Here is a 14,217-nt window from a genome sequence, read left to right as displayed (position 1 = left end):
TTTCCCTTCTCAAACACTTTCTGGGCAAATTGACACATCTGTCAGTGGAGAAATATAGTTGAAGCCCACCCTCATCCTAAGCAACTTTCCAATATTCATCCATTCATTACACAGTAGCAGTAGTTAATTCTCCTCCAGGATGGCTTCTGCTGCATTAGTTTAACAGTCAGGACCAGCAGTGCAAAGAATATAAACAGCCAGACAGATGCTGCTTTCAATACTAGTTACATATACAAATCGGGATTGAAATCCCGATAATGTTTAATGAATTGGGCAAAAAACAGTTTTTGGGTGGTATCACTGAATATTGGTCCATGCAAATAATGAAATAATGAATATAAGGAAACAAGTTAGAGGCTGCTACTGGATTCCTCATTTACACCAGATACTCACCCAACGGTTATGTCAAAGATATTGCTCCCCACAGAGCTGGAGACAGCCATATCCCCCAGGCCCTTCCTGGCTACAATGACACTAGTGATGAGGTCTGGAATAGATGTGCCGGCTGCCAGGATGGTCAGTCCCATGATCTCCTCCGATATCCCTATTGTTTCTCCCACCTTATGGATAAAGCAAAGTCTATATGTAACAACCCCCTGGCCAAGGGATCCTTTTCTATCTGGCTCTGGATATAGCAATCTATTGTCATGTGGTTGTAGAGTAAGGGACAAATCTCCCTGTTCGCGGGCGACTAATCTCCCTGAAATGCCATCCCACCAGCGAGAATGTAAATCCTTGCCTTGAGAGGAAACTTCCACGATTTCACTGAAATCGAGCCACCGCGTATGCCATCCCACCGGCGATTTACATTTTCGCCGGTGGGATGGCAGTTCGGGGAGTTAGTCGCCTGCAAACAGGGAGATTTGTCGCGGGCAACTAATCTCCCCGTGTGCCAGAGCCCTAAGAGTGAAGACACACAGAGATACTAGTAGCAGCTACTTGTCACGGCTACAGATATAGACAAAGCTGATCATTTACTGATAACTGTCTCTATGTGTGTTTTAGCAGAGGCAATTCTCAGTATTGTCTATGGCAGGGTATTTTCTGGCAATTAGTAGCTGTGAAAAATAGCTGCTACTAAGTACCTCTGTGTGTTTTCATTCTAACAATACAGTAATCTATTGATATCTGGCAACCACAGGCATAATAAGCAATAGTGATCAGTTGTTATTTGACATCAAAAGCAGTAGCCCTCAGGAAACATAATTGTGTTTATTGCTAGCTGGCAAGAAGGCTTGGAAGATCAGTTACTATCTGGCATCCATAAGATTCACAGGGCACAGGTATCAGTTACTATCTGGCACCCATAAGATTCACAGGGCACAGGTATCAGTTACTATCTGGCACCCATAAGATCCACAAGCTTTAATAACAATATATAGTGATCCATTGCTGCAGCCACAGGAGTCACAAGGGTTAATAACCTATTGTTACACAGTATTGATATATTGATATAGTAATCTAGAGTATAATATTGAGCTATTGCTAGCTGCCAATCACAGAGCATATTGATAAATTGCAATTGTTACAAGACACATGTGCCATGCTCCCATTCTATTTACAGGCCCAGAAAGGAATCTTACCACTTACCTGGTGTGCCCACCATACCATCAGGTAAGAGAATACAGCAATCCACATAATAGATCCCAGGAACGTCAGCACAAAATAGTTGCGAGATTTCTACACAAAATGACAAAATAAGGAGAGATCACAGAATGACTGAACACAAATAGTCAAGCAGGAATTATTTCAGAGCCTGGGGTGCTGAGACCCTTCAGGTCTGAAGGAGGTTTCTTCTTAGCCCACTCTGAAGTATGGAGACTAATGGCTTTACTCACCGGAGTCCTAACATCGGGCAGTGTCAGCCAAAGAGGGAATACTATGGGCAGAAGGAACAGGTAAGTGATCTGCTTTCTCTTAGTTTCTGGCCACTCCAGAGACAAAGGTTCATCCGCTTCTTCCTCTTCTTCCCCTTCTCCATCATCATCATCATCATCATCATCATCATCATCATCATCATCACTGTCCTCATCATCACTATCGTCATCACTTTCATCACCACTGCTGCCAGAGCTGTCTCCTCCACCACCTCCTTCTCCTCTGCCCCTCTATAGGAGAAGAACAAAATACATGACTAGAGTAAATACAGAATTCTATGTGGTGTGTGGTGTCTGATTCCACAGCCCTAACTGCATCCCACATGCACATGATAACAACCTTTTAATGGGTTCCATTTACAATATTTTACCTTAATGTCATCCTTGTCCATTACTTCGTCCTCAGCATCTCCAGAGGGCTCAGAGCCCGTGGGTGGTGTCACTTCTACATTTACGGTATTGGGGACATCAGTTTCATCTTTATCATCTGCAAAGGGATGGACAAAAGGTCTGAGCTCTCCATTGGTGGCCTTTAGCCTGGGTTGTGTGACTTATGACTCATTATTTTATATTCGTCCAATTGGTTTTGATACTGAATGTTGACTGCCCATTGCAAGGAAATGCAGATGGGGAAGCCTTATTGATCTAGTGCACATAATGCAATTTCTTGATCTCCCGGGTAGTCCTGAGCAGGGTTTGGCTGGGCACCTTCACAATATAATCGCAATTCTGTGACTTCTACTGTACTTCTCAATGGCCCATCCCAAACCCTGCAAGGACTAACTGTGAAATGAAATTGGTACTATAACGTTCCCTAGTTAATTTACCAAGTGATTTAAGGTTTCCTTTTGCTTTAAATCCTTGCTCTGCCCAGGGAAGTAAAGTAGTGCCAGCAGGCTTTAGGCAGTGGGTGAAATCGTACTGGGTCAAGTACTTGTTATTCACTGCAAACAAACCTAGCCTAATGGTAACAATATTAGTAAACCTTTTTCTTGAGATTGATTGTCTTCCCTAATCAACAGTGAGTTCATGCTAGAGTCACTCTGATCCGCCAGCTACAGGCTCTGATTTGTCAGCCACAGGCTCTGATCCGCCAGTTATGGGCTCTGATTCGCCAGCAACAGGCTCTGATCCACCAGCTACAGGTTCTATCTGCACCTATAGGCTGCTTTAGTTCCAGTATTGCACTCATGGCCACAAACAGTGGTGCAACTAGAAGTTACTGGGCTCCAAGTCACAATTGTTTTAGGTCCTGTAAACATTGGCAATAAGATTTTGCCTAACAGTCAGTGCCTATACCTCCCGGGCTGTCACAGGGTCTGCTTCTTCTATAGTAACATTCTCTGGCACACAGCATGCTCTGGCTCTTTGCTGAAAGTCAACTTGCTAATTGTTCAGCCCTCATCTCAACATGAAGGTTTATGGTGCCATAACTGCAGAGAGAAATGAGGCATCCTGATCTGCCATCCTGAAAAGGCCTGGACTGAGATTCAAAATAGGCCCTGGTATTTCAAACACACAGGGGCTCTAACAGCCCCCACAAGCCCAATAAATAGTGACTGTCTATGGCATCTTACAGCAGCCCCTCTGGTATTTGCCAGAACTCACAGATTGCCAGGCTGGGCTTGGACATAGGCCATAGGGAATCACTATTTATTGGGCTGGTGGATTATCACAGATAAATGATGTATAATATAGGCAATGGCTTCCACGCAGGGATAAAGAGATATAAAATCATAGTGGTCACATGAGATCTTTCTTATGAGGACACCATCAAGCTACTGGATTTCTAATACTATTCTGTATTATTTCCTATAAATGAGTGGAGGTAGACATGTGCTTTTATGTGGAAAGCCAATGTAGAGATCAGTACACAAAAATCAGCAAGGAAAATACAGGAAAGAGCAGGAATATTCTGAACCAAAGCATCAAAGTGCTCAGTGGGGCCCTTCAGACACAAAGCACTGGCTGCTTGGCTCCCCACAAGGAACAGCGCCTGGCAGGGAGAGGAACCCCCCCCCCCCCCGGCTGCTGGATTAAAGTGACATTAGCAGGCTCCATCTGCTGTTTGCTAGTAAGGAATTAACTCATCCATCAATGCACAAAAAGGCAATGGACTCATAACCATTCATTTGCACTGGTTGAATGAATTTGTTTATTTGTTTCTATAGCCCAGTGTCACCCAATGCCAGTGTCTGCTGGGCATCTTTCCTTCCACAAGAGACAATAGAGTGGTGCCAGCTATGTGTAGAGCCAGGCTACAGCCTGCGCAGAGCAAGCAGGAGGAAGAGGAGCAGGCGAGGAAGCAGAGTCATGTTAGCATTAGATGCAGCAATACATTTAGCTGTAAGGATTTTGTAGGTTTTTAAATCCCTGTACCCTATGATAATGAAGAAAATGTGATTACATTGGTGCTTGTATCACTGCTGCTTGTGGCTGCTGATTACAAATCTAGTACTCTGCAATGATCTGGGAAAGCATGATGTGCACCGACAGCAATGTACAGGGCTAGGGTGCCCACAGAATGTCGGGCAGGAGTGATGCCAACTAAAATGCTAAACACACGTTAAGCTCCTACAGCCTGCTGACATTTATCAAACTGAATGGTGGGAAATTAACCGTTAATTAGTGCACCCGAGCTACCTTGTATATAACCTTCAATGTGAAATGACATAAACACCCGTTGTCTAAATCTAAACTCAGTACTCAGGCTTCTTTCTAATAGTCCTGCTGGAATGTTTAGTGGGGGATAGCCAATCCCTGATGTCCCATGGAAGGCCCTATGGAAAATGTCTTTAGGTTCCTTAGGGCACACGGGGAGATTAGTCGCCCGCGACAGAGCCAGAGCCCTTAGGGCAGGAATGGCACTATTTAAAGGGTTAATATTTGCTTGTGCCCAACATGTGCCGAATATAGGGTTTGTGTCATACACACATTCCTCATGTTTAAATTACAAGGGAAGAACAATTCTGTTAAAATGACTTTCAATTTCCAGCTTCCCTGGTTCTTCAGAGTTAGTGTGGGAGGAGTTATTCAAATTATTCTATTCAGTTAAAGGAACAGTAACACTAAAAAAAATGAAAGTAATTCAAATATTCTGTACTGTTGCCCTGCACTGGTAAAAGTTGTGTGTTTGCTTCAGAAACACTACACTACTTTATATAAATGAGCTGCAATGTAGCCATGGGGGCAGCCATTCAAGCTGGAAAAAAGTAGAAAGCCACAGGTTACATAGCAAATAACAGATAGGCTCTGTAGATTACAATGCTCTTTTACAGAGCTTATTTGTTACCTACTATGTAGCCTGGGCCCATTTATCCCTATTTCATAGCTACCCCCATGGCTACACAGCAGCCTTGTTTCTGCAAACTATACTAGTGGTTTTTTTTAACAAACACACAGGGCAACAGTACTTCATTTTCTGATAAGTTTGGTTCATTTTCTTTTTTTGGTGTTACTGTGCCTTTAAACCTCCCGTACAACAAACTCCTTCCTATCTGTAAGGCAAACATATAGGCAACACCTGGGCAAAAGGGAGATCCTCTTAATACAAAGCTCATTATTTCTAATTAAGCAAAGACTCCTGACTATGGAGGTAAAAAACAATACAAACATTTGATATTTGTTATTTATTTATTTATTAATAATCAACTATTATTATTATTATTATTATCAAATCTGGATATTTTTAACAGAGGCAGAACACATTTACTCGTGCTGAACTATTTAAGCATTTTATTCTGTTTAATTCAAGGGAAATCTCAGGCTCTGTGTGCTTGACTTATGCTGTGTATTAGGGGTATGGGGGGATAAGGGACCTTACACTAATCCACGAACGGATCGAAAGCGTCCGAATGACTTTTTCATAAATTGTCGCGACTTTTTCATAGCCTTTTTAGAAAAAATCGTAAAGGTTTGCCCGCTGTTTACTAGCACTCAATACGAAAAAGTTGCGAAATTCACGCAAGTCGTACCGGCTACAAAAAAGTTGCGACAATTCGCGCAAGTCGTAATGGCTATGAAAAAGTTGCAACAATTTACGAAAAAGTCGCGAGAGCGACGAAAAAAATTGCAAAAAATATGAAAAAGTCGCAAAATGTTCGTTTCCAATCCGATTTTTTCCCATTCGGGATTCAGGTTCGTATTCGTGGATTAGTAAATCAGCCCCTAAGCGTAGGTGAATTAATATTACACTGGACAATATACATTTCATCATATTTAACTGCATTTTGTTTATTTATGTAAAATGAAGTCTTTTGCAGCAAAGACTTTTTTTAAGGACCCAGCAAAGATAAATTCTGTAGGCCGCCCTGGCCTGGGAAGTGTCGTTATTGTGGAAGGGAGATCAGAAAAAGTCAGATTCCCTTTTGTCTCTCACCTTTGGCTTTCAGTCCTTTTTTGGCCTCTGTTTCTACCTTGGCCTTGGCCAGGTTGTTCATGATTTCAGCCTTGTCTTTAAATTTTGCTGCAAACAAGAAAAGGAACTTACTGGGCACTCATGTACAGAACACACAAACCTACTCACATACTGTGTTTGCCCATTGGCACAATATCCACGCAGACGCCACCTTCCTCATTGCGCTCTCACGTTGTGCTACTGGCATTTTGTTATACTGTATGTTTGTGTTTGCACAGACTGTACTCTCTGGGATAGGCACAGTACCTCAGATAGTATACTCACATACATATATATATATATATACAGAACATACCATAGGCACAACATACCGTGCACAATGCATTCATGCTGTATGCTCAGGGACATGTGCAGTACATCTGATAATAGACACACAAAGCAGCTACACAAAGCACACAGTAAGCAAACAAATTGTAAGGAACCAGTACACATGCAAATCACTTACATACACATATCCTAAACATGCTGTTTCTTTAGCTCATAATGCATTTGGATAGTCCTGCACCAGAAACTCTTGTTAGACAAATGGCATTGTGGCCCCCTTGGACTATTCCCATCAGTTGTTTCTTATTTGCCACCTATAAGGTTGTGGGTGGGGGCCCCTTGATGTCAGGTACTGTGAAGTGCTCCAGGCAGCATTGCTTATACAAAAGCCAGAAGCTGAGATGTTTGAGATCTGATAAAGATAAGGGTTATAAAGATAACAATATGGGGCAGTAACTGAGCCCAGTTGTACTCCAGTCATGAGATTTCACCCTACATACAACCGCAGGTCAATATCTAAACACCTGTCATCAGACACACACAGTTATGCCCTGTGTGTATATATATATATGAAGATTAAAAGACCACAATTATAAGCCAATTTAAAAATAGTTGTGTGATGCTTTTGTTCCCAGTAGAATCTGCAGTGTCACTGTGGGGAGGGGATTGGACGGTTAATGTCAGTACAAGGAGAGATTAATGAGCTTCCCCCTGCCCTTGGGTAATGCTTATCTCGGGCATAATAAATAAGCAGGAATGTATAATTCAATGGGGGCTGAAATCGAATGGCAATTAGTCTAACAATCCTTTATTCTGTCATAGTCTACTATGCTCTAAATCAGTGCTGTCCAGATGGGCGTATTACACCCTATGCCACAAATTTGGGGGTGATTGATCATTGCACATTTCCTGGTCCCCTGTTTCACTTGTAATTTAGTATGTGTCTCAAAAGCAGGGTTAGGTTCAAAATGATGTTAATAAAATTGACAAGCCACCCTACTACATCATAGTAAGCCCCATATGCTGGTCCTAACTATTTATGTCTGGTCATATTTTTTTTAAGGCAGGCACCTCCTTGCATGGTAGCATTTCTTGGGATAAGTGTCTTCTGACCTGAGCATTGGGCTTACTCCTCCTCCATCATTAGCTTTTATAGGAGAGAGATTGCCATGAGCAAAGAATTGGTTCAACAGCTTAATCCTTCCCCCTTGCAGCTTTTAAAAGAGAGAGGCCACCCAGACCAATGCCCATTTTTAAAGGCATATTTGGAGGGGCCTGGTTTATAATATTTTGGTACATTAATTCTGTGCCATAGCATTCTAATACACATGGGTAAACACCCTGAGCCTTAAGCTTGAAGGGGAGGGGGGGGGGAAGGGAATCATCCAAAATCATAGAAAGGCCAGCATTCCCAAGGAATCAAGTCAGTATAATCAATACAGTTTAAAAGGGACCTGTCACCCTAAGAAATAATTCCAATTTCTTTTCTATTGTGTTTGTTAAGCAAAATAAACTAAAACACATACTATAGAAATGATATAAATCTTGTTTCCTTCAATCTTGGGAACATACAATCACAGCTAGCAGGCCATTTTGGGGTACTGTTATTAAGGCAAGCTTTGTATCACCCCAAAATCTTGTGTATTTGCCAGAATGAGGGGCCTGATGCCCATGCACTGGCTACACAATTAGATGGTGAGAAGGAAGGGGGAATGTGAGTGCTGAATGGAACGTTTGTCTGCTTAAGGCATAGAGGCGGGGCAGGCAGTATATGATTGACAGCTGGGATTTTTAAATGCATTTATAATGGGTTTGAATGTGTTAATATAAAAATGAATTTTGGTTTAATGTTTAATTTGAAAAGGACTTTTATTATACAGCTTTTAATGTCTGGGTGACAGGTCCACTTTAAGCATTTGGTTGGTGCTGTTCTTAGCACATGATCATAGGTAAAAGCCACGATTCCTGGGGAGAGATGACATTTTGGCGTACCTCTCTTCCTAAGCTTTTGGATGTTTAGCATTAGGAGGGGGTGAGGCACTCTTGTGGCCAAAAGAAGCAGGACAAAATACAACATAATGCTGTCTGTGCACAAAGTTCTCTTATAATAATTGCCCAATCCACTGGAACTTGAAAAAAACACGTGTTAATCTCAAAAACATTAGAACAGCTGTGAACATCAAAAACCAAATGAACCAACGATCTGCTGTTATGTGATGACATAGCCAGCAATGCCCCAATAAGTGAACAAAAGGGAAACTAAACCAACTACATATCTAGCCTGTGGAAGAACTAGAAATCAGACTTTTCTCATGGTATTTGTGTCCTTCTAGAATAACTGAGTGCAGGGATCTGCAGCCACTGCCTCTTTATCTGTTGTTGACTGCAACTTACATAATTCCTAGTGTAGTAGTGTTTCAGGAACAGTCAGAAAGCACACACTGCATGTATACCATTTGGCTGAAGAGCAGCAGTGGCAAACTAGAACTAAAAGTTAATAAACACAAAGTTAATGAGTGTGTATATATATATATATATATATATATATATATAAAAATGCTTAGAAGCTGCACACCATACAAGGTGATACTACCTGGGTGCCTGTGCAAAAGATAATTAAACAGGCATAGGAGTGACGCCACACGCAGGATTTTCACACAGTTGAGAAGTATTGCAAAATAATAATCAGAGGTTTATTCAGACCAACGTTTCAGCTCCACACAGGAACTTTCGTCAGGAAAGTTCCTGTGTGGAGCTGAAACATTGGTCTGAATAAACCTCCGATTATTATTTTGCAATACTTCTCAACTGTGTGTGAAAATCCTGTGTGTGCCGTCACTCCTATGCCTATATATATATATATACACCGTCCTTTACACCCCTGCTTCTGCATGCCTATTGTTATGCTCCTGCTTACTAAGGTTTACATTATTTACTCATCGCCTACAACTAAAGCCCCTTATATCCCTTTATGCAAGTAAGAGTTAATCCTTAGCTGCTGGGATAATTCCAAGATGGACTAGGCAAATCCACAACAGAAAAATCTGGCACAGCTTGAAAAACAGAATTAGGAACTATGGCAAATAGCAAGCAATAAGCAATGCAAGGGAACAGCACAGAAGCACTACAAGCAATTGCCAAAGGCCCCCTGTGCATCCTGACCTAATGGAGAAAGAATAGTAAAGCTAATGGTGAAGCCCTCCTTGACTACTTATAATAGTTTATATGTATGTTAGGTCATAGTAATGCTTGCTGTATCTTTACTATATGTTACAGAGAGGGAATTCAGACATTCTTTGAACTGGAATGCCATGCTAAGGGATATATTTCCTGCTGCTACAACAGCCTTTCTTTGCTGGCCTGACTAGTGTTGGACTGGCCCACCAGGATAGCAAGAAAAATCCCAGTGGGCCCAGCTGTCAGTTGGCCCTCCTGCTCTTAATCATTTGGCCTATTCCATGATCATTCCCTATTTCTGTAAGGGAGCAAAGGAAAGAGATAGAAGAAAACCCGAGACAAGGAGGTGTGAGAGGAGAAGAAATAGTTTGTAGAGTAGGTGTAAGGTCTATGGCTTTGTGGTGGGACCTTGGAACCACAGTCTGACACTGGGAATGACTTATTAAAGAGGGCATTAGGGTGTCTGATTGCTAAATGCTTCAATTGGGGACACTAGGAGTGACTAAGACATTGATAACACTGTAAATAGGGGGTGGAATAAAATTAAGAAATGCAATTGTCATCCCCTGGATATAACATAGGATTTGAAGATAAAAGGGCACATTCACATACCCTGACAGTGAGCAAAGTGCACTTTTGGGTGCAATCTCCATGTTTTTTCCCACAATGCACCAGTTTTATTTTTGCAGAATTCATGCGTCATTGACTGTGCTAAGCAGGCTTTGAATCGGACATAATTGCGCTGTGATTGACTCTTTTGCACTGTGTGGTTTTAGATGCAACTCACTGCAAGCAAAAGTGCAAATTGCCCACTGTGTCTGTGGGATGTAAATAAGCCCTAAAGTGTCAGTATTCCTTTGTGCAGATAGTCAAAATATAAGCAATGCAACCCCACTATGGTGTATAATGTATAACCATTCAATCTATATATGCAAATCAGAGACAGTAATCAAAATAAAACATAAACTAAACTATTCAATAATCTAGAACGCAAAATGAAACAATATTCTAATGCCAATACAATAAAATAGCATTGTTCCATATACTCACAAACAAGGGCTAATATCTATTCAGTGGGAAACTCTGAGGCCAAAAGTTACCCTCCAGTGGCAACCAAGCCTTCCTAAGCAGTGATGTACAACAAGGTAACAGACAAAGCATTCAAATAAAAGCATTTAAATAAAAAAACTTTCAATTGTGGGGCTGATATAGAGCAGAATAATGGAGGAAACTGGTGGGAAGGAAGAAGAGGCAGTACAGGGTTCCCTTTTAGGGTAGAGCAGAAAGGGCCTTTGATTTAGACCTGCCCTGTGACCAGAAAATGTAACTAATGACATATTATATTGTGTAATAATCAATTCATATTTTACTACTGCTTGTGATGTCCAAACTTTGGGCCTCCAAATATCCCCTTAAAGGCTGTTTAGTTTATGCTAGGACTTTTAGTTTAACAGCTGGAGGGTCCCAGGCCAGACATCTCTGATTTCCTCCATTTATGTGACTTAAGTTGGGGGCTCCGCCATTCTTTAGTGAGCAGGCTCGCTCTATTCTAACATTACTACAGCTCTGCCTCTCCTGCTGTGTCCCACCATTGTCTATAGTAACTTAGATGGCAGTTTCTCACTGTGAAAACAAGACAGAGACAGGTGGCACGTGGTTCTCTCAATGCCCAAGCATTAAGCAGATCGGGCTCTACTTTACTGGCTGCTGTCTAGGTTTGATGAGATTCTTGTTAATCTACACACTAATATTCTCCACAACATGCACTGAGAGGAAAGGTCGGCAAGTAGGATGTTAAGGTCAGGGAGGCAGAGGGATCTTCACTCATTCTGTGCCAGTGTCAGTTATTCTGTACCCTGTGGGTTCATGCAGACTCCTGGAACTCCCACCTACACTTGGGTCACAATTTTGGCCTAAAGGCTTCTTCATAAAGCAAATATAAGAGGGGCAAGTCTATGTCCTCAGAGCCTCCCCTACCAGTGCATATGCCCATACACTTAGCTGCTACCTAGGATGTAGGGGGGCGGATAGCATAGTACCAGAAATATGAACAGAGAAGAGTTCAAGTACTTAAATAAGGGAGGAAATTGGTGATGGATCTCAGCTCTTGGAATTTTCTGTGTAGATCCATCAAGTTTTACTTACTTTTACTTGGAACATTATTAAGTTTATATCAATGTTTCTCAAATTGTGGGGCAGTATCTCTAACGCTACTAACTCTGGTGAGGATCAAGTGGGTTCTGGGCTCTTCACACCTGCCGGTATCTGCTGCTGTTTTATATTCAATCCATTTCATAGCAAATAGTCACCTTTAGATGAAGTTCTAGTATGCTGCAAGTGGAAGTTATCTAAGCAACTTTGCAGTTGATAGGATCAGTGACACTACCAACCAGATAACAGTCTAAAGGGGAAACAGAATAAAAGTTTTCACCCGTTGGCTGTTCTTCCTTTTCCTGTGTGGAGCAGCAGCCATTAGGAAGTGAGCAGACATGTCTATAAAGCATGCGTTCAATGACTTTTCTGTTGTAAGCAGGCATGCACACTGCCTTCTCATTGGTTGCTGCTCCAGACAGAAGAGACACCAGCCCTCCTGGTATAGAATTAAATTTGCCCCTTTAAAGAAAAAGAAAAACTATACCTCCAGAATAAATACTTTACCAAGAGATAGTTTATATCATATTAAATGTTACATGGCCTATTAAAGATCTTACCAAACTGGTATATTTATCAGTAAATATTGCCGTTTTACATCTTTTGCCTTGACCCACCATTTAGTGATGGGCTGTGTGCTCCCTCAAAGATCACATGACCAGAAATAATGCAGCTCTAACTGTAACAGGAAGTAGTGTGGGAGTAAAAGACAGAACTTTGTCCATTAATTGGCTGATGTGCCCTAACATGTTTATTCCTTGTTTGGTTTGTGTGCACCATAAACTGTCTCATCCCAGGGGCGGCCCTTAGAACTTAAAATGGCAATTTTCTATTTTGGATTACCAAATGGCACATCCTAATAAAAAAGTATATTTTTATGAAAATGCTTTATTTTGATGAAGCAGAGTTTTACATATGAACTGGTTTATGGAATATATTTTATGGAGAACTACACTGTTCATGGGTATAGTTTTTCTTTAAAAGCTTTACGGTGATCCTTTCTGACTTTACTTCATGCTACTTAATGTTTGTGGCAAATGTCCATCCCTTTATGCCACTGTACATTACAAAGACATGCCAGTCCCTCTGAGGGTGGCATCTGACATAAGCCAGCATATTCACATAACAAGAATTTATCTACTTAGCATCAATCTCTTTTAAACTACACTTGAAAGCCAAGAAGATTATCCATTTACAGCAAGTAGGCCATTGCAGGACACAGATACAACTAAGGCACAGGCATGCTAGGTGATTGCCTACCATGGGGGTATAGGGAATGTAATATAGAGATCATGTAGTTTCTTCTCTACCCACATCCCAAAGTCTGCAGGGCTGATAAATACAACTCAAACTTCCCCAGCAGTTCAATCTTTTTTATGATTCAACAGTTTTCTGGAATATTTTCCAGGCAGGACAGCTTTTGTCAAATTGACACATTAATGAAAGCTGAAACCTGTGCCAGTTCAGCATAACCCTGAGCAGTCAAAAGCCATTCTGCTATATTGAGCAGTGCTGATCACTTTTACCCATCCTTGCTCCCTGATGCAAATTGTTTAAGGGGACAGTTAATTTGCATTTCATTCACCTCCATTTTCTGGGTAACACGGTCTGCACTGGTTTAAATTGGAAGCTAATAAATAAACAAAAAGAAAAAATATCAGACGGATATATATAACTGCAAAAATCACGCAAAAACTGCATTTGTATTATGAACCAGTTAGTTGAAAATGGCTCAGACTATATATAAATATAAATTAGGTGTGTGATACCAACTAAAAATGCTCCAATAAACAAAGTCCTTCATTAAACTGTGAGCCGTTTATGCCGGTCATCTGCCGTGGGTCAGGTACCTGCAGCACACATGTTCTGGTAGAATATGGATCACAGGCCAGTAAGCTGAGGTTTGGGTCTGGTAGATTATTTAGCTCTACATTTCTAAAATCATCTGCTCTCCTTTCCCTTCCTGTCTTCCACCCACCCTTCGATAACAACACTTCCATGTTTATGATGACATCATATCAGTGTTTCCTTGCAGAGAGTACCTAATGCAGGTAAAGCCATGGCGGGTTGGAAAGTGGGAAATGGGTCAGAGTGGGTAAAAACATGGGTTTCCAAGTGTAGGTTGCAGGTCCAGATCAGGAGTGGGCCGACACATTTGAGCCTGCGCAGGTCTTTAGCCTGAATCAAACTCATAAATAGGTTACATACCTTAATAATAATTAGGGTAGTAAACCATCATTATCAGTATCTCACTTTTATTGCATTGGGGAGCTATGAAGATGGGTACTGCTATATATATATACTGTGTGAGTGTTGATTTAAATTGGTCTT

At 41.3% G+C, this 14,217-nt stretch overlaps 1 protein-coding gene across 2 annotated transcripts in view; it reads right to left on the bottom strand.

The window, feature by feature from the left end:
• The window catches only part of slc24a1 (solute carrier family 24 member 1), a 30,077-nt gene that overhangs the window by 2,204 nt on the left and 13,656 nt on the right, over positions 1-14,217 (bottom strand). Inside the window, exons 5-10 of one of the 2 annotated variants that reach the window (XM_018092502.2) lie at positions 13,472-13,516; positions 6,256-6,342; positions 2,249-2,364; positions 1,839-2,108; positions 1,591-1,680; positions 394-560 (exon numbers count right to left, since the gene is read on the bottom strand). In XM_018092502.2, the coding sequence (XP_017947991.2) occupies positions 394-560; positions 1,591-1,680; positions 1,839-2,108; positions 2,249-2,364; positions 6,256-6,342; positions 13,472-13,516 (775 nt within the window). The remainder of the gene's footprint in view (positions 1-393; positions 561-1,590; positions 1,681-1,838; positions 2,109-2,248; positions 2,365-6,255; positions 6,343-13,471; positions 13,517-14,217) is intronic. The other variant, XM_018092503.2, reaches the window with a different exon arrangement.

Source organism: Xenopus tropicalis, chromosome 3, assembly GCF_000004195.4.
Source record: "Xenopus tropicalis strain Nigerian chromosome 3, UCB_Xtro_10.0, whole genome shotgun sequence".
NCBI lineage: Eukaryota > Metazoa > Chordata > Amphibia > Anura > Pipidae > Xenopus > Xenopus tropicalis.
Note: the sequence above shows the minus strand (reverse complement) of the source record. Positions and strands in the feature narration are given on the sequence as shown.